We start from the raw sequence: 23,677 nt of genomic DNA on the forward strand, positions 1-23,677 counted from the left end.
TTCACTTTTTACAATTATTTTATTAAATCCAATCATTTGAAGATACATCTTAAAGTCATTGACAAGAGGTCCATTGCCTCATAAAACGCAAATTAAAATGTTACATTGTTCGGTTGCTTTAAAAATAAAACAAGTCCCTGATTTAACACATACAGCAGATCACTCAGATAGATGGTAAAACTCAGTCTGTTCTGATAGTCATCTTTGACTCCCGATCCTGTACCTCCAACACCACGTTTTCTGTTTCACTTTCACAGCAAATAACTCAGAAATGAATGCTTGTTTAGATCAGTGCATTTGAACTCTACACAAATCGAATTGCTAGTTTAAAGATTTCAGAAAAGCAACGGAAAGCTTGTGCAAGTTACAAGTAGTGTCTTTCCCCCACACTTTGATTTTGCCCATCTAAAATCGTAAAATCTCGATCCATTTTAAATGTACCGCAAAACATTGTCCTAAAACGTTGACTACTTCCCAATTCTCCAAATCCATGACATGTAGTGTGCAGAACAAGCGTACACTTCAGGAGAAGGGTAGATGATGGATAGTGGAGAATGGGGACGTAGCCATCATTGTAGTTCTACTTGGACTTAGCGAAGCCCACCCTGTTGTTGTCACGGTCGAACACAGTGTAGTATTGGCCAATGAATACATCTCCCAGGATCCACAGCGGCCCGGCGGGGGCGGGGATGTCCAGGCCCATGAAGCCACTCAGGCAGAAAGTCTTACCAGCCTGGCTCTCCTGGAGTGGGGGAAGGAATAGAGAGACGCACAGTCAGGCACAGAGCAGAAGGAATACAGAGACGCACAGTCAGGCGCAGAGCAGAAGGAATACAGAGACGCACAGTCAGGCACAGAGCAGAAGGAATACAGAGACGCACAGTCAGGCACAGAGCAGAAGGAATACAGAGACGCACAGTCAGGCGCAGAGCAGAAGGAATACAGAGACGCACAGTCAGACGCAGAGCAGAAGGGGGAAGGAATACAGAGACGCACACAGTCCCACATCATGTCCAGTAAGCACCAAACAGTTTGAAACAGAGGGGTAGTATGTATCTGAACTTGTTCATTGCTGAAATGCTCATTTTTGTTCTGTTGCACAATGTTTTGCTACGGTGTGCACTAATGAACAAGAACCTGATATGTAATGACCAAACAGAAATACTAACATCGTAGCCAACAGAGGGACGGTTTGTAAAGAAAGTTAGGTAGGCCATTATTACCCAGTAATAAATATCAATTACATTCTGAGACCAACATTCAAATCAATGTACGTTGTCTCCCATGGTTCTGAGAATGGCTTAGTGAACTAAACAATGCCCTGTTTGTGTGGTATAGTGACTGACTGAGCGGACAATGTTGCTATGGTTGTTGAATTAGACTCTACCGCCCGCTGCTGGATATCTGCCTCTACTGGACATTTACTTGTAGCAAAACAACGTAGAATCTCTAGAGACAGAGAGGAGAGAAAAAAAATAAAGAGCGAGAGAGAGAGACTCACCTTGAGAACGTACTGCTCTGCAGTCAGACTGTAGGACTGTCCTCCCAGGTTGAATGTGATGTCAGGCATGGTGGGAATCTTATCACAGTTCACCATGTACTGAAACACAAGCAGAAACAGTCAGTGAAGGTGCTACCGTATTCAGGAAATAAAGTGGAGTATAGTTCTTCTAAGTAATAGGAGACGGGCCAGGTCAAGAGGGACTTCATTTAGCTGTAGTCGGGGCCCACCGTGCTGAACTAGAGGAGGAGGAACGTAGCTGTAGTCGGGGACCACAGTGTTGAACTAGATGAGTGGGGTTGATCCTGTGTCTTACCTCTCCCTGGATGAGTGGAGTTGCTCCGATGGCCTTCTGCAGGGCCTTGACCTCGGCCGTGGGGCCGGTGATGAGGGACGTGCCGGTGTCCACGATGGCCTCGCAGCCTCCCTTACACAGACTCAGCTGGCTCCCCACACCCATCCTGTTCAAACACACACAGGTTTAAATCCAGCTCCCTTGGTGGTAGGAGGGCTGCATGGTTACACAAGGTAACAATATATCTATTGTCCTCAGAGCAGTAAATGCCTTTTCACAGGATTCTCTATTTAAAACACCAAACCAATAACTCATCATTTGGGTTTACAGTTCCCTCCCTACATAGTGAAAACAACATTTATTTAATTCGTGCTCGTAGCCGACAAGACTGCATTTTGCAGAACGCACAGTTACAGTTGAAGTCAGAAGTTTACATGCACCTTAGCCAAATATATTTAAACTCCGTTTTTCACAATTCCTAACATTTAATCCTTGTAAAAATTCCCTGTCTTAGGTCAGTTAGGATCATCACTTTATTTAAAGAATGTGAAATGTCAGAATAATAGAGAATTATTTATTTCAGATTTTATTTCGTTCATCACATTCCCAGTGGGTCAGAAGTTAACATACACTCAATTAGTATTTGGTAGTATTGCCTTTAAAATGTTTCACTTGTGTCAAACGTGTCAGGTAACCTTCCACAAGCTTCCCACAATAAGTTGGGTGAATTTTGGCCCATTCCTCCTGACAGAGCTGGTGTAACTGAGTCAGGTTTGTAGGCCTCCTTGCTTGCACATGCTTTTTCAGTTCTGCCCACAAATTTTCAATAGGATTGAGGTCAGGGCTTTGTGATGGCCACTCCAATACCTTGACTTTGTTGTCCTTAAGCCATTTTGCCACAACTTTGGAAGTATGCTTGGGGTCATTATCCATTTGGAAGACCCCTTTGCAACCAAGCTTTAACTTCCTGACTGATGTCTTGAGATGTTGCTTTAATATATCCACATATTTTCCTCCCTCTTGATGCCATCTATTTTGTAAAGTGCACCAGATCATGTAGAGGAGGGTCCAGGATTAGTGGAGCCGGATCCACCTGGAACAGCCCGTCCACCCAGGATTAGTGGAGCCGGTTCCACCTGGAACAGCCCGTCCACCCAGGATTAGTGGAGCCGGTTCCACCTGGAACAGCCCGTCCACCCAGGATTAGTGGAGCTGGATGGGGATAATAAAAAATAAAAAGTTGGACAGTCACTTTTCCCTCCAGGACCTCAGGAACGGGGAGGAGTTGGTGGTCTTCCAGTCTGAAGGTACAGAGCCCAGTTGATTGGTGGTAACTAAGGAGGGGGATGTACTTCCTGTCCATGCTTCAGCAAAGATGTTGTTCAGGACCTCAACCTCGTCAGTTTCCACACCATCAAATCGGTATCGTACATCCAGGTGATTTTGATCAACCAGCTCTGTGATGATGTCCCACAACCCTTTTTGGATTCTTCTTTTTTGGAGTGCTTGAATTTACATTTTGTCATCTAGTGGATTCTTAGTCCCTCAGATGAGCCTTTGAACAGAGTTCCTTGCCTTTTTCAATTTTGTTTGTTATCATCAGATCAATCATGGAGTCTCCACAGGTCTTGTTTTTCTCAACCCGTTTTAGACCTGGGTGGGATTTGATGAGGGCCTTAGTAGGTAGATGATTGAAATCCCCACATAAGACAACACCTGCTTCAGGTGACTTCAACTTCAGAGTGGATGGTGTTAATGAGATCGTCAATGGCTTCCTGTTGCAGTTTCTTCTCATTAGCCGCTCCGGGTGCAACTGTATCCAGACAAACTCATCTCTTCAGGTCCGGCCGTCTCCTAACCTGGAGACTATAAACATTGAGACAGATTTCTGCCTCTATGTTTGGGGACTCATCTGGAATGTTCTCATGTATCCATGATTCCGTTACACAACCAATTTCTGTCCTGGATGATCTGAGCAGAAGTTCAAACTCATCCACTTTGTTTTGCAAAGATATAGAATTGCAGGTTAGGACATTTAGCAGACAGTGGGGAGATTCAGCATCTTATGCCTTCTTAATTGCAGTTAAGACTCGGTCCCTTGGCACTTCTACATGAGACTGAACCCAACAGTGCAAATCTTCATTTACCTCGGCCAGCCTTGGTTCCTCTTAGAAGGCTTCTACCTCGCAGAATGTTGTTTTCCAGAAGCTTCTGTTTGATGTGTGGAGCCAGAGGTGGCGGGTAAGTTTCCTGAGATTCCCAAGGGAATGAGGTGGGTATTCACAAAATGTTTGTGGTGTCATGACTGTCCTGATCAGGTCAGGGTACAGGAGACCACCACCCTACAGATTATCTCCCAAACCCCCAACAGAGGAGGAGAGATCTAGGGGTCTGAAGATGTGGGGGTTTTATGACACCTCATGCCCATAATACAGAGAAATTCCTTTGTCCTAACAATGGAGAACTGGCCTCAGAACCTTAAACATGCAATAAAGGAACTTTGGAACAATGGTTTCCGTCAGCCACAATGGTGGTTATGACGAAAAGTGGAATATTAAAATGTATGTAACTTTTGTATTGGTTTTTAAAGGTTAAGAGATGACGTTATTATGAAAACATTGTACCTTTAAGAGTTTTCCCAGTATATGCCTGATGTTTATACATTGTACGCTGTTTGGAAAATATCCAAATCAAACAGAATGTTTTGATAAAGATGAAATGTGAAGTTAGTGTCTAAAATCGGATTTTTAGCCAAATCTAAGCCTTGCCCCCTGTACTTGGTCCGCCCAGAGAATCGCCCTAAAGGCTGTTACACCCACTTCTGACCTGAGGGTATAAGACAGGAGAGTGAAGAATTAACATAGACTATTGACCCCAAGCTGCAGCCAAGGTCTAACAAAGTCGACGAACCCCAAAACGAAACACAAGGTTGAAGACAAAGAAATATTTTTCTACACGAGCTACGGACGAGTAGCTGTGTCTAAGCGGGTGAATTCAAGCCGAACCACCCAGCCTCCACTCTCCATTGAATCGTGGTATCGACACCATTCGAGCCGAAGCTGTGAGCTCTGAGCTACAGAGCTGTCTGTCCTCAGAAGACCCCTTTCCGATCAAGGGTGAGGATCAGACCACTTAGCCAAGAAGGACACTGACATCGTGAGGACAACCAGAGAGTTGCGCCGGAGAACTTCGTCATTTAGAAGCCTAAACGACCCACGCGGAGCTTCCCACCTGAGAACTACAACACGTAATTACATCATTATATTCTGCCCCATAAGAGCGGCAGTTCGGGGCAAGGCTAATTTTAAATAAGCATGGCTGACAAATGAACCCAAATGTATATTTCTCTCGTGTACTTCCTTTCTTTCTCTCTCTTTAAAATCCCCATTTTGGGTAACAAGCGCCATAGTGTGTTGGCCCGTTATACTAAGTCCTAATCAATAGCTAGACTGTGTTTTGTGTATGTGCATTTTTATCATCATTTTAGCTTGCTAGTAAATAAATAATCAACTAAGATTGGTGTGGTAAATTCAGTGGTAAAGCCCGGGTCCGTGCAGATTCCCGGATTATACGACTTTCAGATTATGAGACTGTAGAGGAAACTGATTAATTTAGCGACTGTTGTAATCGATATTCTGATATCCTTTGAGTTAATTTGGGAAATAGAAACTCAATCAAAACAATGTTCCCATGGTGCCCCAGGTTAATGAGTTAATAATTGCTTGATTCATTGCTTAATTCATTTAATCACGTAATTATAAACCGTTAATCATTCGATGAGCAACAGTCGTCACATTAACTAATACAACGTCACGACAGTGGCATCCATTTCACTTACTGAAAAAGTCCTCAAAAAAGTTGTAAACTGAATAATTCTGACACAGAACTGACCAGACATACTAGTATAGTGTCCACCAACAACATATGGTTAATATAGAAAGAGATTGTTATGGTGGTGTTACAATACACTAACTAACACAAGCAGCAGAAGAAGTGGCAGCATATAGACAATGGAAGAGCACTCACCCGTCCATGTGGACCTGCCAGTAGGCCTGGCGGCTGACGTTGAGGTATTGGAAGTCTCCACTGTAGTACTTAGGGTCAGTTCCTCCCAGCAGGAGCTCACCACCGGGCTCAGAGTCTGGGTCCCTGACACACATAGGACCAAACAGTCATTTTACTATTTTTATAATGTCTTTGCAGAGCAGAAACAAACTCAAACTTGTTGTGCTAGTTTCCTAGATACAGATTAAACCTGGTACTTGAGGCCTTTTGGTAGTCCGTTTCTTAACTGACTTGCCTAGTTAAATAAAGGTTAAATAAAAATAACCAGCTATTTCAATAGGCATGGGCTTTTTACTTCAGTACTAGGCTTAATCCGTGTCCAGGAAACCAGGCCTAAATCTCCGAACAGGACTATGGAGCCAAAAAATAATAATAATTGGTGAGGCACTCCCCTCTGAGGCACTCCTACCTGTTGAGGTAGAAGGAGAACACGTTCTGCTCTACTTTCTTCTGGCTCATGATGTTGTCAAATGGTGGGGCGACCCCGTCCACAGAGATACGGGGGTAGGCCATGCCCAGGATGCCATCAAACTTAGCAGCGATGAAGGCTACACCAGGCTGCTTGATGGCCTCACCGAACACCTGCTCCTCTATGGACAGTCCTCCAATCTACCAGAGAGATGAGCAGCACATTCATTAAAAAAAGGCTATAGACCATCAGGTCTCCAAACTGACACCTAACACAGAGAGATTGTATTTTTATATCATCAAATAAAATCAATTTCAGGCAGAAAAGTGGAAACGCTGTTTAAAAATCATTAAGGACACAAAAAAAAACTGCCTTAAAATGGGCATTGCTTTGGAGAATAGTACAATAGTGACAATGGATTTGATTTATACAGCACCTTTCTAGATGCTAGGCTATTTAACAAGTGTGTAACCTTGGAACCTACCGTGCATGTGTCTTGGCTGAGGTACCCAGACAGACTGCCAGACCCATACTGGATGGCGAAGGCCGTTCCATTCTTTACATACGTGCTGGACTTGGCACCGTTATACTTGTGGTGAAGCACTGACAGACAAAGAAGGGAAGTGTCACTTTAAAAATCGGTCAAAAATGGCCAATATCAATGGTTATATAACCTAGAAGGAAAAGCCCGTTGAAGCATTCAACTAATGGAGAAGAGGCATTTGGCAGAAAGAACAAAGAAACAAAAAACAGAAGATTCTTAGAAACAGATTAAACCTAGAATTGGACTAAGAGGAACATAAAGCTTGTTAATATTTATGCTGCTTATAAAAATCAGTGTTCTGGAAGTGAGCAGGTCCTACTAGCTCCAGTCATGTGTGTACGAGTCAATGGCCCATTCCCAAAATGGAACCCTAGACCCCTATGGACTTGTGGAGGATCTGAGAGGACGTGACAACTGTATGAACACATATGGGATTGAGTCAGTGTAGTGTAGACTTACAGCAGGCGATGTCTGTGAAGGAGCAGTGGACAGAAGGAACCCACAAGTTGGAGGAGCCTGTATCAAACACCACAGTAAATGTCTGGGCGGGAGTCCCCAGGCCGATCTCACCATAGTACTGAGCCTAGAACACACACACACACACACACACGGCTGCATGAAATAAAAACAACTGTGGTTTCAAGGACCTCATTAAGCATACTGCTCCTGGACTAGAAAGCAGGTAGTAGGATCTTTACATTAAAGTTTACTCCAAACTGGTGGAGGACGGAGGCCCAGTTTCTGCTAGTTCTTCATATACCTATTCCCTCAGAAGAACAAGCTCCACTATGCTTTGCTATTGTCACGTTGTAGGGATACAGTGAAGGCAATCCCTTCCAACAGGTTGAGCTGGCCTGAACACATCTGGCACGATCTACCTAAACTTGTCTATTCATGCACGTCATGTGATTACTTCAGTTCATTCTACTTCCAAGACGGATAGAGAAGTTGGCTCTGCCAGTGTCAGAAACGGTTTGTCTGAAGTAAAACAGGTCAGAGTGACCTCTTCTCCTAGTCACGCTGTTGAACATACAAGTCAGCTAACCTTCTGTTCAAGAGCAAATAATAATTACACAGTTTAAACGATGAGTCAACTTCCCTCTTTCTAGGACTCCAAACTAGCACTTTATATCGTCGGTCAATCCAATAGGTCTCAGTGATTTCTCTTCTCCTAGTCACATTCTAACAGTCAGCTAACCTTCTGTTGCAAGCAGAGAATGAACGATTACTCAACATTTTTCAATACGTGACTCAACTTCCTTTTTCTAGGACTCATAGGAAATGAACCTCTTCAGTCAATTCAATCTCTTGAGACTGCTTGACCACTTCATTGTGATTAGATTAGCAGTCTTAGTGTGTGCGTATCAAATGGCCCAACTTCCTATAATAGTGCACTACTTTTGACCAGAGCCTTGTGGGGAATAGGGAGCCATTTTTGGACACAACCTTTCTCTTATTAACGAGCTGACTTTTGAAGGGACAATGGGTTAATAAATTTACTGTGGTTGTATTTTGGTTGGTTGATATCCAAGTGGTTTGATGTGAAAGTTCAATTACTCTGCAAGTTGTTATGAAGTGGCTGAAACCATTCCATGTTTAAAACTGTATTCATTCACAGTTCCAACTTTTCAAGCTTCATAGGAGGAATTGCATTACATTTTACATGGTAGATGTGGGTGTGTAACCTTGTACCTACCGTTGGATTAATCTACATATCGCAACTCACTTTCTGTGAGAGTCTAGGAAACAGTGGAAACCACAACCATTTCCTGTGTTTGCGCATCCCTCAGCTCGGTGGAAGGAACTATCAGAGTCCCGGACAAAACACTCAGAAACCAGAACGATTACTGTACTGTGTAGGCTGCTCACATAGGCCAGTTTATTAGGTACACCACTCCATTCACAAAAATGGTTCACTCCTACAGACAATGAGTCAAGTGGCCAGACAGTGAGTCAAGTGGCCAGGGCTCGCTATATAAAGCAGGCAGACCGGCATCGAGGCATTCAGTTACTGTTCGATTGAACGTTAGAAATGGGCAGAATGAGAGACCTAAGCGACTGAGCGTGGTATGAGTCAGTGCCAGGCACGCCGATTCCAGTATCTCAGAAACAGCCGGCCTCCTGGGCTTTTTATGCACAACAGTGTCTAGGGCAGGGCTAACCAACCCTGTTCTTGGAGTGCCACTGGTACGGAAACTAGGCACCACACCTGACCAACTGAGATAATCGATTAGTTCAAAGATTGAATTTAGTCAACACATCTGGTCTTCCAGGTCTGTTAAATCAAAACCATGAAATGCCTGTTGCATTCCAGGACCAGGGTTGCCTAGCCTGGGTCTAGGGTATACCGAGACTCAGCGGCAGTCCTGTGGGCGAAAACAGCTCGTTGATGAGAAGGAGAATGACAAATCGTGCAAGTTAACAGGTGTACCACAAACAGACAAATAATGGCGCAGTACAATAGTGGTGTGCAGAACAGCATCTCGGAGCGCACAACTCGGCAGTCTTCCTCACAAATGGGCCATTGCAGCAGACGACCACACCGGGTTCCTCTCCTATCAGCTAAAAACAAGAAGAAGCGGCTCCAGTGGGAACGCATTAACCAACACTGGACAATTGAGGAGAGGAAAAGCAACACTTGATGGCAGTCAGGATTTGGTGTAAGCAGCATGAGTCCATGGCCCCATCTTGCCTGGTGTCAACAGTACAGGCTGGTGGTGTAATGGTGTGGGGAATGTTTTCATGGCACACGTTAGGTCCCTTGACACCAATTGGGCAACATTCTATGCCCCGAATGAATTTGAGCTGTTCTGGATGCAAGGGGGGGGGGGGGGGGTCTGACCCAGTACTAGATGGTGACCTAAATAAAACTGGCCCTAGAGTGTACAAGGCCCTCTTTTTTCTGGTGTTTAGAATCAACTACATAAAACGACACAGCCAAGTGGATTTGCCGAGGATAAACCGTACATTATGTCTACAAATTGTCAGCTGATCAGGCTCAGGGAGCTTAGAAGATCAGGCCTTCCTTGCTCTCAGTCACCGGTCATATGACCAACTATTCCTAGTTCCTGTTTGGTCACACAGAGAAAACGATCCCGTCACTAGACCCAACATTGATGGGAAGCCGAGTTACCGTCACATGACAAACGTTCTTGTTCCGTCACACTTAGAACCTAACAAATCTGATTACCCAACTTTAATGGGAAATGTTAAATCAGAAGGGATCTTCCATCTTCCCTTCAGGACAGGGAGGGGGAGTGGGCTTCGCCTTGTAACGTTCCTAATTCAGCTAGCTCGGAAAACTAGCCGGAAAGGCCGGACTGGCGACAAGAGATTCTTTGTTGGATTTCTCCTGGCCTGCCTGCCTGGCTTTTAGCTTGTGCTACAGTACATTAGGGAAGTGAAGGGTGACCACTCCATTGGCACAGGTCACCTACGTCCCAAATGGCACCCTACTTCCTATTAAAGTGCACTACTTTTGACCAGGGCCTATAGCAAGGCTCTAATCAAAAGTAGTGCACTACGTAGGGAATAGGGCGCCATTTGGGACGCATACCAAGGGTAACTACTCCACTCCCAGGTCCCTGGTTAGTAGTGACTAGAGGATCTTCTTACATCCATAAAGTTCTTGAGGGTTTCTGGAGTGGGTCCATTTCTGGAGGAGGGGAAGCCCAGGTTGTTGTACTTAGTGTATTCCTTCCCGGCCAACAGCTCTTCTGCTGCCCTCCCCGAGTCAGTCAGTGTACGCCTGATGGAACGGAACTTCCTCAACGGAATTCTGTAGGAGAGAGAGAAGGAGAGAAAGGGGAAGAGAGATAGATACAGGGGGAGGGAAAGAGAGGGAGACATAGCGAGAGAGGATCTATTAGAGAACTCCTTTGAAATGGCTAGCCAGCCCTGAACAGTTGGTAGGTCAAGCAGAATCTCAGCAGGCCTACTGGTCAGCCCTGTCTAGTGTCTACTCAACCTAGTTCCTGCTGGGAAACAACTTCTGAATAGTTACAGGTCTCCTAATCTCAGACAGACACAGTGAAGAACACTGGTGCCAACATACTTTGCTAGCTTGAACAAGTGCTGCATGTGGCAACCTCGCTATGTGTAATATCTGTTTTACAAGGACATTGCTGAATGGGAAACATAAACAATATAACAATCAATGGGGCATACACTAATCAAAGATAACATGACAAGATTACATAAGAAGTTCCTAGTTCAATTGATGAAGCAGATGGTATTGTTATCAGACAGGTTAAGGCCAGTTTATACTTGGTCTAACGACATGTCTGTATACATTTATAATGCGACAAGTGTCACTGGTCTGAAAGACATTTAAAGTTATCTGCAACTGTCGCAACGTCCGTTGTCGTGGTTACCGGTCAGCCACAGCAACCAGACCAAATCTTACTGTGACAAATTGGTGCAGGAGTTAATAAACAATTCTCCGATACAATGACCTTTTATTTCGTCAGATTATTTTCTGTAAATTTACCACTACCTTGTAAATAATGTTGTGGGTTTAGTTTCCTGTAATAATGAATAAAAAGTAGCTAAAGTTAAGACGTCAGCTATACTATGATCTTTAACGTTATTTGAACTAACTAGCCAGCTAGCTAATTAGCAACGAACCAAAACATTGTTAAGAAAATAGCTTTTAGTTGCCTGGCTTGCCATTAATTAACTTTTGAACGGATGGGTTTATTTTTGTTAAAATAGATAAAGTGTACAATTTGGAGCATCGGGCTGCTGTGCTGATTTAATGCACACATACGACACGTTTGATTTCGGACGACAAAAGAATGTTCATGATCTCGCTACGACAGTTGTGTTACTACATGACACAGGTCAGACGGTCTATAAACCAGGCTTAAGCTAATTTACTACTACATGACAGGTCAGACGGTCTGTAAACCAGGCTTAAAGCTAATTTACTACTACATGACACAGGTCAGACGGTCTGTAAACCAGGCTTAAAGCTAATTTACTACTACATGACACAGGTCAGACGGTCTGTAAACCAGGCTTAAGCTAATTTACTACTACATGACACAGGTCAGACGGTCTGTAAACCAGGCTTAAAGCTAATTTACTACTACATGACACAGGTCAGACGGTCTGTAAACCAGGCTTAAGCTAATTTACTACTACATGACACAGGTCAGACGGTCTGTAAACCAGGCTTAAAGCTAATTTACTACTACATGACACAGGTCAGACGGTCTGTAAACCAGGCTTAAAGCTAATTTACTACTACATGACACAGGTCAGACGGTCTGTAAACCAGGCTTAAGCTAATTTACTACTACATGACACAGGTCAGACGGTCTGTAAACCAGGCTTAAAGCTAATTTACTACTACATGACACAGGTCAGACGGTCTGTAAACCAGGCTTAAAGCTAATTTACTACTACATGACACAGGTCAGACGGTCTGTAAACCAGGCTTAAAGCTAATTTACTACTACATGACACAGGTCAGACGGTCTGTAAACCAGCCTTAAATCGCGTTTGGGATCTTGACTTTAGCGGATTTTTATTTTGACATTGTCACAGCATGTTTGCCTGGTCGAGAAACTTAGTACTAGCTAATGAAAAAAACAAACAAACACCTTTCTCTAATGCGACTTGAGAACATTTAGTTAACGTCACTTTGTAGCCCCAGGGCGTCTTCACTATTCATTCAGCAAAGTAAATATTCACAAACCTAGCTAGGCCTATCTATTTTGTCATACTGGCTAGCTATTTTAATAAGGACGTAACGTTAGCTCAACTGTTTGAAGATAATTGATTTTCTAGCTGAGAAGCTAGCTTGGCTAATATGACTTTACTTACCGGACGAGTGCATCAGATGCCAAAGCAAGTGCCGCGAAAACACACAGGTACAAAACCTTCATTTTACAGCTGCAGAATAACTTTAGCTACAACCTGATCCGCCAGCACAATGACTGGACAATTTGACTTGAGATAACAACAACAGAACTTTATCACCTGACTGTGTCGACGTTGAGTCAAAATCATGTGATGATGGGTGCGTTCCAGGAGTTAAGGCAGCTGCGCGTGCGCATTGCCAATGGGTGCGTTCCAGATACACACATTTGGCGCAGACCTGCGCTGAATGTCATAGATTCACAATGTCTGCAAAAGCGCTTACGGTCTCCAAATGTGTATTTCTTGAACGCACCCAATCCGTGCCGGCATGCTGTCAGAGATGTATGTGTCTATCAAATTGTGGGAATAAAGATTTTAGTAACCTGTCCAGGGACTTACAGTTGAAAATTAGACAGCTGACTAAAACAAGCACTTTTACTGAAATGTTGATTAATGTTCACCAGTGGAGGCTGCTGAGGGGAGGACAGCTCATAATAATGTCTAGAACTGAGCGAATGTAATTCCACTGATTCAGCTCCAGCCATTACCGCCAACCTCCTGTGATGTGCTCTGTTCCTGTAAAAAATAATCTCAATAAAGTAAAGTGTAAACCAAGACACAATGTATTGTCAATGCAGACCAGAATTTGACGTAAATATATTTGATATTTGACACTGTTTGCAGACAATAAAATTGTCTTGATGGCTTTGTACTGCATAGGCTACAAGTCATTTATATTGTGGGACAGGATAGGATATATCAAGATAGGATATATCAGGATAGGATAGGATAGATCAGGATAGGATAGGATACATCAGGGTAGGATAGGATATATCAGGATAGGATAGGATATATAAGGATAGGATAGAATATATCAGGATAAGAACCATAGTGTTGATCTGTGTTTCCCCTGGGCCTCTAATGTGAAATGGTATAAAAACTCACCCCTTACACCTGTTCAGATGAGAGCTTTTCTTTTGGTTCCTGATGTGCTGCGTTGTGCTGTAGGGACCTAGTTTATTTGTGAGAGCAACTATTTTGTGTTTGGGATGTGGTTGAGAGTTTTCTGAGAAGATATGTTTCTTCATTCCTCTCTGTGTTTTAGTTGGACAATATTCCACATGATATTTGTGGGCTATACTCGGCCTTGTCTCAGGATGGTAAGTTGGTGGGTGAAGATATCCCTCTAGTGGTGTGGGGGCTGTGCTTTGGCAAAGTGGGTGGGGTTATATCCTGCCTGTTTGGCCCTGTCCGGGGGTATCATCGGATGGGGCCACAGTGTCTCCTGACCCCTCCTGTCTCAGCCTCCAGTATTTATGCTGCAGTAGTTTATGTGTTGGGGGGCTAGGGTCAGTCTGTTATATCTGGAGTATTTCAGTGTCCTGTGTGAATTTAAGTATGCTCTCTCTAATTCTCTCTTTTTCTCTCTCTCGGAGGACCTGAGCCCTAGGACCATGCCTCAGGACTACCTGGCATGATGACTCCTTGCTGTCCCCAGTCCACCTGGCCGTGCTGCTGCTCCAGTTTCAACTGTTCTGCCTGCGGCTATGGAACCCTGACCTGTTCACCGGAGGTGCTACCTGTCCCAGACCTGCTGTTTTCAACTCTCTAGAGACAGCAGGAGCGGTAGAGATACTCTCAATGATCGGCTATGAAAAGCCAACTGACATTTACTCCTGAGGTGCTGACTTGTTGATCCCTCGACAACTGCTGTGATTATTATTATTTGACCCTGCTGGTCATTTATGAACATTTGAACATCTTGGCCATGTTCTGTTATAATCTCCACACGGCACAGCCAGAAGAGGACTGGCCACCCCTTATAGCCTGGTTCCTCTCTAGGTTTCTTCCTAGGTTTTGGCCTTTCTAGGGAGTTTTTCCTAGCCACCGTGCTTCTACACCTGCATTGCTTGCTGTTTGGGGTTTTAGGCTGGGTTTCTGTACAGCACTTTGAGATATCAGCTGAAGGGCTACATAAATACATTTTATTTGATTTGATATTCTGTGAAGTTATGCCACTGCAGTAATGTTTTTTCCTTTGAGTTGCAGTTTATTCCATGTGTTTGAAGAGTGGCAAATGGGTATCCAAGCCAATCCTAACGCCGTTAAAGTTAATGTCTTTTCATTTTTGTATTTCTATTGCAATGACTATTTCTTTGTAAATGCAATTCATTCAGAAGTTTTGTTTGTCACTCTTTTTGGTTCAAGTGTTGTGAACTTGGTCAGCTACAAGTAAACCTGAAGTCTGGACCTGCCTATGTAGGAAGTGATGGCACCTCAGCCCTGCCTATGTGAAGGCACTGTTGTGCTGTAGGAAGTGATAGCACCTCCGCCCTGCCTATGTGAAGGCACTGTTGTGCTGTAGGAAGTGATAGCACCTCAGCCCTGCCTATGTGAAGGCACTGTTGTGCTGTAGGAAGTGATAGCACCTCAGCCCTGCCTATGTGAAGGCACTGTTGTGCTGTAGGAAGTGATAGCACCTCAGTAAAAGTAGAACAAAGAACATGTTTTGTACAGTACCCATTACAAACACTCCTAATCATTTAATAAATGTTGCTTTAAAAAAAATACATATATATAAATATATATTTATGCATGCTGTTTCCCTATACATGAACCTAGAACCTGTGGTTTGAATAGATGTTACACAATCAATAGCTAAATCATGTGGGGACATTATGTCTTGTAACCTATTAGCCTCAATGACTCAAGAAATGTGACTCACTTCTCTATAAAAACCTTTATTTCACTCTGACTTTGCAAATATTTAGAGAAGGCAAGTATGCCTTTTGTGCAATGAAGTCTATATACTGATAGTTACTCGTGACAGACAGCTGAGATTTTGTCATGGGTGATGAGATTATATGCTGACCAATGTAGTCCCTATATGCTGACCAATGAAGTTCATATTTGAAGACCTATCAAGTCTATAGAGTGTTAGACTTGTGATACTGCTGATTTACTGATGTGAATGAGTTACATGGGTTAACGGTTGCTGTACATAGACATGTTCCTGCTCTCCTATCTATTATAGGATGTTGTTTACTATTCAGAAAGAAACTGAATAGACCTTTGACAGCTGGATGGATGCTTGATTGAACTCCTAAAAGGAATGGGTAGGTTTTTTAAGAAATGTGGTGGACATGCCACCAAGCTTATCAGAGTACAATGTGGAGCTACCACCGTATTGAGTTGGCTACTTTTTAAAAATGATTTCAGATTACATGAAGTGCTGAGAGGTTGTTACTGGACAAGAGGATCATACCATTGATCAAGGTGCTGTTCTCTCTTCTGACAGCAGTCGGTACTATAGAGCTCCTGTCTTCTGACAGCAGTCAGCACTATAGAGCTCCTGTCTTCTGACAGCAGTCAGCACTATAGAGCTCCTGTCTTCTGACAGCAGTCGACACTATAGAGCTCCTGTCTTCTGACAGCAGTCGGCACTATAGAGCTCCTGTCTTCTGACAGCAGTCGGCACTATAGAGCTCCTGTCTTCTGACAGCAGTCGGCACTATAGAGCTCCTGTCTTCTGCCAGCAGTCGGCACTATAGAGCTCCTGTCTTCTGCCAGCAGTCGGCACTATAGAGCTCCTGTCTTCTGACAGCAGTCGGCACTATAGAGCTCCTGTCTTCTGCCAGCAGTCGGCACTATAGAGCTCCTGTCTTCTGCCAGCAGTCGGCACTATAGAGCTCCTGTCTTCTGCCAGCAGTCGGCACTATAGAGCTCCTGTCTTCTGACAGCAGTCAGCACTATAGAGCTCCTGTCTTCTGACAGCAGTCAGCACTATAGAGCTCCTGTCACACTGCTCTTTCCCAACATGGAATACAGCAGTAAAATAAGGCCTATATCTATAAAGTAAATTGTCGCCCCTAGACACATGGACAATCTATCACAGTTCAATGGTCCAAAATAAACTTTATCCAAAATGTGGTCCAAAATAAATTGTATCCAAAATGTTGATGGATATCTCTCCACAGTGGATCTGTGCAGGGTTCAGTGCTGCTGTGTTGATGTTGAAGATACTGTCTGTAATTAAAGAAAGAAGTCCAAGATTAAAAACCAAAAACTACATTTTAAGTGAGAATAGGTATTGGTCTGAAGCCGAAAAAGAAAGGAAATTCACATGAGCACCACAATGCCTATTCCACCCATGCTCTACTAAGGTTTTCCAGCACACAGCTTTGACCTACTACAGTAGCTATGTTGGTATTGTACTTCAAACTATGTGCAGGCAGGTTGCTTAGGATTCAAACCTTCTCAAACAGCCTAATTAATGGAAACCTTGGTAGAGCATGGGTGGAATAGGCATTTTGTCCTCATGTGAATTTCCTTTATTTTTCGGCTTCAGACCAATGCCTATTGTCACTTAAAATGTAGTTTTTAGTTTTTAATTTCCATGTTTTTTACACCGGAAGAGGATTATCCAACATTATAGTACCGCATTATAATACAGCTTAACACAGCAGTAAACGTTAAGTAAAAGTACACAATAATGACAATGGTAACAGACATAATGTCACTCCCTGATCTGTTTCACCTGTCCTTGTGCTTGTCTCCACCCCCCTCCAGGTGTCGCCTATCTTCCCCATTATCCCCTGGGTACTTATACCTGTGTTCTCTGTTTGACCAACTGTCTGTTGACAGTTGGTCTTGTTTATCAAGTCAACCAGCGTTTTGTCTCTGCTCCTGCTTTTCCCCAGTCTCTCTTTTTCTCGCTCTCCTGGTTTTGACCCTTGCCTGTCCTGACTCTGAGCCCGCCTGTCTGACCACTCTGCCTGCCCCTGCCTGCCGTCCTGTACCTTCGCCCCTACTCTGGATTACCAACGTTTGCCTGACCTTGACCCTGAGCCTGCCTGCCGTCCTGTACCTTTGCCCCACCACTCTGGATTATCGACCCCTGCCTGCCTTGACCTGTCGTTTGCCTGCCCCTGTTGCTATAATTAACATTGTTACTTCAACACAATCTGCATTTGGGTCTTACCTTCAAACCTGATACATAATGTAGTTGTCAGTATTTATTTAATATTAACAGTTGATTTTCCATAGAGAAGCGAGAAACCAATTTAAGCCAATATGGAATAAACTGGAAAAATGGTTCCTTATCTATGTTAAGAGCACTTCTTTTGGCTCAAATCCCGTTAATGGGATCGATTTGACAACAGCCAAGGCGACAAATTCAAACAGAAATCTCATAATTAAAATTCCTCAAACATACAAGTATTATACACCATTTTAAAGATAAACTTCTTGTTAATCCAACCACAGTGTCCGATTTCAAAAAGGCTTTACAGCGAAAGCATACCTTGCGATTATGTTAGGTCAGCGCCTAGTCACAAAAAAACAGCCATTTTCCAGCCAAAGAGAGGAGTCACAAAAAGCAGAAATAGAGATAGAATTAATCACTGACCTTTGATGATCTTCATCAGATGGCACTCATAGGACTTCATGTTACACAATACATGTATGTTTTGTTCGATAAAGTTCATATTTATATCCAAAAATCTCAGTTTACATTGGCGTGTTATGTTCAGTAATATTTTGCCTCTAAAAAACATCCGGTGAATTTGCAGAGAGCAACATCAATTTACAGAAATACTCATCATAAACTTTTCTATAAGATACAAGTGTTATACATAGGATTAGAGATAAACTTCTCCTTAATGCAACCGCTGTGTCAGATTTCAAAAAAGCTTTACGGTGAAAGCACACCATGCGATAATCTGAGTACAGCACTCAGCCACCAAAACAAGCCATACAGATACCCACCATGTTGTGGTGTCAACAAAAGTCAGAAATAGCGTTATAAATATTCACTTACCTTTGATGATCTTCATCGGAATGCACTCCCAGGAATCCCAGTTCCACAATAAATGTTTGTTTTGTTCGATAAAGTCCATATTTATGTCCGAATACCTCTTTTTTGTTAGCGCATTTAGTTCACTAATCCAAATGAACAAAGTCCAGACGAAAAGTCAAAAAAGTTCCATCGAAGTTTGTAGAAACATGTCAAACGATGTACAGTATATAATCAATCTAGGATGTTTTAATTATAAATCTTCAATAATGTTTCAACCGGACAATTCCTTTGTCATTAGAAAGGAAAGGGAACGGAGCTCGTGCTCACGGCCGCACGCGATAAACAACTCATAGCTTTCAGCTGAGGCACTTATTGTGAGTGGTCTTATTCGCTCCCCTTTCCCAATAGAAGCCTGAAACAACGTTCTAAAGACTGTTGACATCTATTGGAAGCCCTAGGAAGCGCAGTCTGACCTATATTGGATAGGCAATCACTTGAAAAACTACAAACCTCAGATTTCCCACTTCCTGGTTGGATTTTTCTCAGGTTTTCGCCTGCCATATGAGTTCTGTTATACTCACAGACATCATTCAAACAGGTTGAGAAACTTCAGAGTGTTTTCTATACAAATCTGCTAATAATATGCATATCCTAGCTTCTGGGCCTGAGTAGCAGGCAGTTACTCTGGGCACGCTTTTCATCCGGATGTGAAAATACTGCCCCCTTGCATAACAAGTTAAGAGAATCGAGCAAGCTCCTGGAAAATACACAAATAATCAACATGAAAATGTACCTTAAAGATTACTGAAGAAAGGCCTAGTACTACACCTGTAAACAAAGGTGAGTTATCACTAAATATAACATTTACAAACAAATGTACATTCATCAGATATAGTCAACTTTGTAAATACAATTCAGGGATGACCACAACTGCTCTTGACAATATAGAGGTTTATGTAAGGTTTTATATTCAAGCCCAGTTCTACCACACCTGATTCTACTATTCATTGTCTTGATGAACATCTGAGGTCTTGCTGAACATCTGAGGTCTTGATGAACAGCTGAGGTCTCGACGAACAGCTGAGGTCTTCATGAACAGCTGAGGTATTGATGAACATCTGAGGTATTGATGAACATCTGAGGTATTGATGAACATCTGAGGTCTCGACGAACAGCTGAGGTCTTCATGAACAGCTGAGGTATTGATGAATATCTGAGGTCTTCATGAACATCTGAGGTCTTGATGAACATCAGAGGTCTTGATGAACATCTGAGGTCTTGATGAACATCTGAGGTATTGATGAACAGCTGAGGTCTTGATGAACAGCTGAGGTCTTGATGAACAGCTGAGGTCTTGATGAACATCTGTGGTCTTGATGAACAGCTGAGGTCTTGATGAACAGCTGAGTAGTATAATCAGGTGTGGTAGCACTGGGTATGAACAGAACATCCTGCATAACCCTGTGGAACGTCAAGAGCAATTTTTATAACTCCTGAAACAAACACTTAAACAAATGACAAACTGCTGAGAAACACCTGCAAAATACATCAATAGACAAGTACAAAACTCTTAAGAAAAATTATTGACATATTTACACCCTACAAACTTATTCTACACATGTCCTAAGTAATGCTGTACACAACTTTCCAACTCCAGTAAAACAGCACACATGTCCTCATTTATAAATGGCAGTATAAATATGAAAACAAGTGGGAGAACTCACAGATTTGGAAACAGAACATACATTTTAAGTGTTGATGGTGTACAATGTACCATGTTTACTGCGTGCATTTGAATTGGCATAAGTCATTTGTCAGTTCCACATGAGCCAGTTTGCATTTCTCAGTGATTGGCGCATTCCCACAATCCGTCACTCTGCCTTAAAGCACTGTGTCCCTAGGTAGTACCGTAGTGAGGGCGTGTATCTCACGGATGAGGGCAACGACGTCTTCCTTTAGAGTCTGAGAGCTGGTCTCTCCTCCGTTCTAGCAAGACACATGCAGTAGTTCACACCACCACGCTCGCTGCCACTTGCCTGCCCCTCCACGAACCCAAAGGCTCTTTTAAGAGCCACCTAATAAATGAAAATAAGTGTTTGTTTGTGTGTGTGTGTGTGTGTGCATGCACGTGTGGGTGTGTGTTGTGTGGGTTGGAAGGGGGCTGTCAAAACTAAAACTAAAACGCTGATTTCGACAGACCATTTAAAATGGACAGTCTTGAAGCTTTCGTTCAAAGAAGATTTGTTTGTTTATTTATTTTGCTTGGTTAAAAAAACAATAGTCTAAAGCAGTTGATTTTTTGAAGACAGACCAAATTAATGTCATTTTCTTTTGACTGCGCACAGCATGGTGCACAATAAGCAAGTAGAGAGGTGGTTCGATTAATCTGACATGGGGTACACAATCGGGCGAAAGTGGGGAGAGAAGGTAGATAAAGCATTTTCATCAAAAGCAATCCCTTTTCCATATGAAAACACAGAATTCCACTCATTACCAGTGGTGGGAAAAGTACCCAATTGTCATAAGATGGCTTAATAGAAAATTACTCCACAAAAAGTGAAAGTCACCCAGTAAAATACTACTTGAGAAAAAGTCTAAAAGTATTTAGTTTTAAATATACTTAATTATCAAAGTTAAAGTATAAATCATTTAAACATCGTTATATTAAGCAAACCAGAAGACACCATTTTTTGTTTTTAATTTACAGATAGCCAGGGGCACACTTTTGTGTTTAGTGAGTCCGCCAGATCAGAGGCAGTACACGGGATGACAAGGGATATTCTCTTGATAAGTTTGTAAATGGGACCATTTTCCTGTCCTGCTAAGCATTAAAAATGTAATGAGTACTTTTGGGTGTCAGGGAAAAAGAGTAAAAAGCACATGATTTTCTTTAGGAATGTAGCGAAGTAAAAGTAAAAGTAGTCAAAAATATCAATAATAAAGTACAGATACGCCCCCCCCCCCAAAAAAAAACATTACTTAATAAGTAGTACTTTAAAGTATTTTTCACGTAAGTACTTTACACCACTGCTCATTACTACATGTGCTTAATTACCTCACTTTTGTTTGGAACCGACTTCGCCACCAGACAGAGCGGGCACCAGGCTCACTACCGGTGGCAGTCCAGTTCCAAATCGAATACGATTAATTTTTAACCAGGGCAAAACATGCCGACACGGCACCCGGGCCAGATTAATCTAACCCCCTTAATGATTCTAACGTGGTTTTACCTGGGTGCACCGTGTGCAGCACACACTGGAAAGTAACTTGACACTGTTAATCAGTCAGCACAAATGTGTATCATAATAATGACAAGGAAGGAACTGGAATGTATTCTATGTTTGAAACAGTGATGCTGTTAACTAGCTATGTTTTTTTGTAAGAAAGTATGATATATTGTGGTGCATGAACTGGCCATACACGTTAGATAACTAGCTAGTTAACGTTAACTGGCTAGCATAGCAGCCAAGGATGTTCGCTATCTTATGTTTGTTAACTGGCTAGCATAGCAGCCAAGGATGCTCGCTATGTATGTTTGTTTGTGCTCCAATTACATGCATGTGTCTAGATCAACAGTTTACACATGATGACTTCAGCCTATCATGAAAAACCTTAATTGGCAAAATATAGCTAGCTAGCTTTCCTTGTTTGTTGGTTAGCTACCTAGCCAACGTTAGCTCTCATCTGACTGGTATAACATTACTAACTAGTTAGCTTGCTACCTAATTAATAAAAACAAATGTACATTTATTGTCTAGCTACCTTTATTTGCCTGTTTGATAGCTAGCTAGTTGGCTTTCAGCTGACTGGTGTTAGCTAGCTACTGAGGCTAACCACTGGACTTTGTACAAGCAAGCTAACATTAGCTAGTTAGCTACCTAGCTAATCAATATATCAGCTTGAATACCACCATAGAGCTAGTTATATACAGTAGCCTAGGTTTGTTCCATACACTTCTTATGACTGGCAGCATAGTGCCGAGCAACCGACCCGGTGTTAGAACTCTGAGATTCTGTCTGAAAAGATGTTAGCATTGTCAGAAATGCTACAAAAAGGTCCTTAACGGACAAAACATTTTCACATGAGAGCGATAAATGTAATCAACACGGTTGACCCTACAAACGTATTGAGTCCGAAAGGTGCTAAGTATAATGGTCACTTTATGGACGCTGTAGTCTTGTTCCTAAACGACGCCTAGATATTGAGCTAGTTCTGGTCTGAAGACCCTAACGCTAAAGACAATGTTAAAAGCTCATGACGAGAAGGGACGGGGGGTGTACCTCCAATCAAGATGGTTTGCGAATTTTAATCGAAATTGGTGTCATATTGGCTTAGGTATGATTGTAGGGAGATTTGAATTTAACACTGAGATTCAACTAATGCCTATAATAGAAGCAACGGTAATGTAGGCCTAATATTTTAGCCATCATGTTGATTTCCTCATGGTTTTAGAAGGACTCTGTGTATAACTGCCTGACATGGCTTAGTACCGCTTTCCTCCTTTATCATCGTCCTAAAATCATCTCTTACAGGAACATGCAGACAAAAAGATACTTTAGACATTCTAAAAAGTGATTTGTATTCCTTAGCTATGAATCAAATTATAGAAAGATGACTCTTCCTAACAGTGTGTATTACTGTATTCCTTAGCTATAAATCAAATGATAAAGACAGAAAGATGACTCTTCCTAACAGTGTGTATTACTATATTCCTTAGCTATAATCAAATGATAAAGACAGACAGATGACTCTTCTAACAGTGTGTATTACTGTATTCCTTAGCTATAATCAAATTATAAAGACAGACAGAAAGAGGACTCTTCCTAACAGTGTGTAATACAGTATTACAGTAGAACATAGTTGGTTGTACAGTAGCTGCTAAGTATTCTACATTTGCTACAACAGTAAAGAGTAAAATGTTCATTATTTTAATCCCTACAGGTTTAATGAACATTTAGTTTTAAATTCAGTGTGAATACATATAGTCAAACAGAGAACACACCTTGGGAAAGAGGTCTTTCTGGTTAAATAATGTTTAAATTCAAATTATTGCTAGTAGTAAACAATGATCTTTCATACGTTTTTACTTCAGTTATCACCAAAGGTATAAATGCCTGGCTCTGCTAGGAGTCCCTCATGTGGAGCAGAGGAAGTTCCTCCTCTCCTCACAGCCCCTGGTTCCCCAAAGCTCTCCCTCTCTG

At 42.4% G+C, this 23,677-nt stretch overlaps 1 protein-coding gene across 1 annotated transcript; it reads right to left on the minus strand.

Annotated features, from left to right (window-relative positions):
• Nucleotides 1-12,848, minus strand: LOC115203603 (cathepsin D). The gene is made up of 9 exons (XM_029768406.1): nt 12,644-12,848; nt 10,430-10,592; nt 7,274-7,397; nt 6,755-6,873; nt 6,271-6,470; nt 5,823-5,945; nt 1,818-1,962; nt 1,502-1,600; nt 1-742 (listed from the first exon to the last, which is right to left on the minus strand). Exons 1-9 carry the CDS (start codon nt 12,703-12,705, stop codon nt 581-583), a joined length of 1,197 nt encoding a protein of 398 aa, XP_029624266.1. The 5' UTR covers nt 12,706-12,848; the 3' UTR covers nt 1-580.
• Between the last annotated feature and the right edge of the window lie 10,829 nt (nt 12,849-23,677).

The sequence above is a fragment of the Salmo trutta genome, chromosome 12 (assembly GCF_901001165.1).
Source record: "Salmo trutta chromosome 12, fSalTru1.1, whole genome shotgun sequence".
In the NCBI taxonomy this organism is placed as follows: Eukaryota; Metazoa; Chordata; class Actinopteri; order Salmoniformes; family Salmonidae; genus Salmo; species Salmo trutta.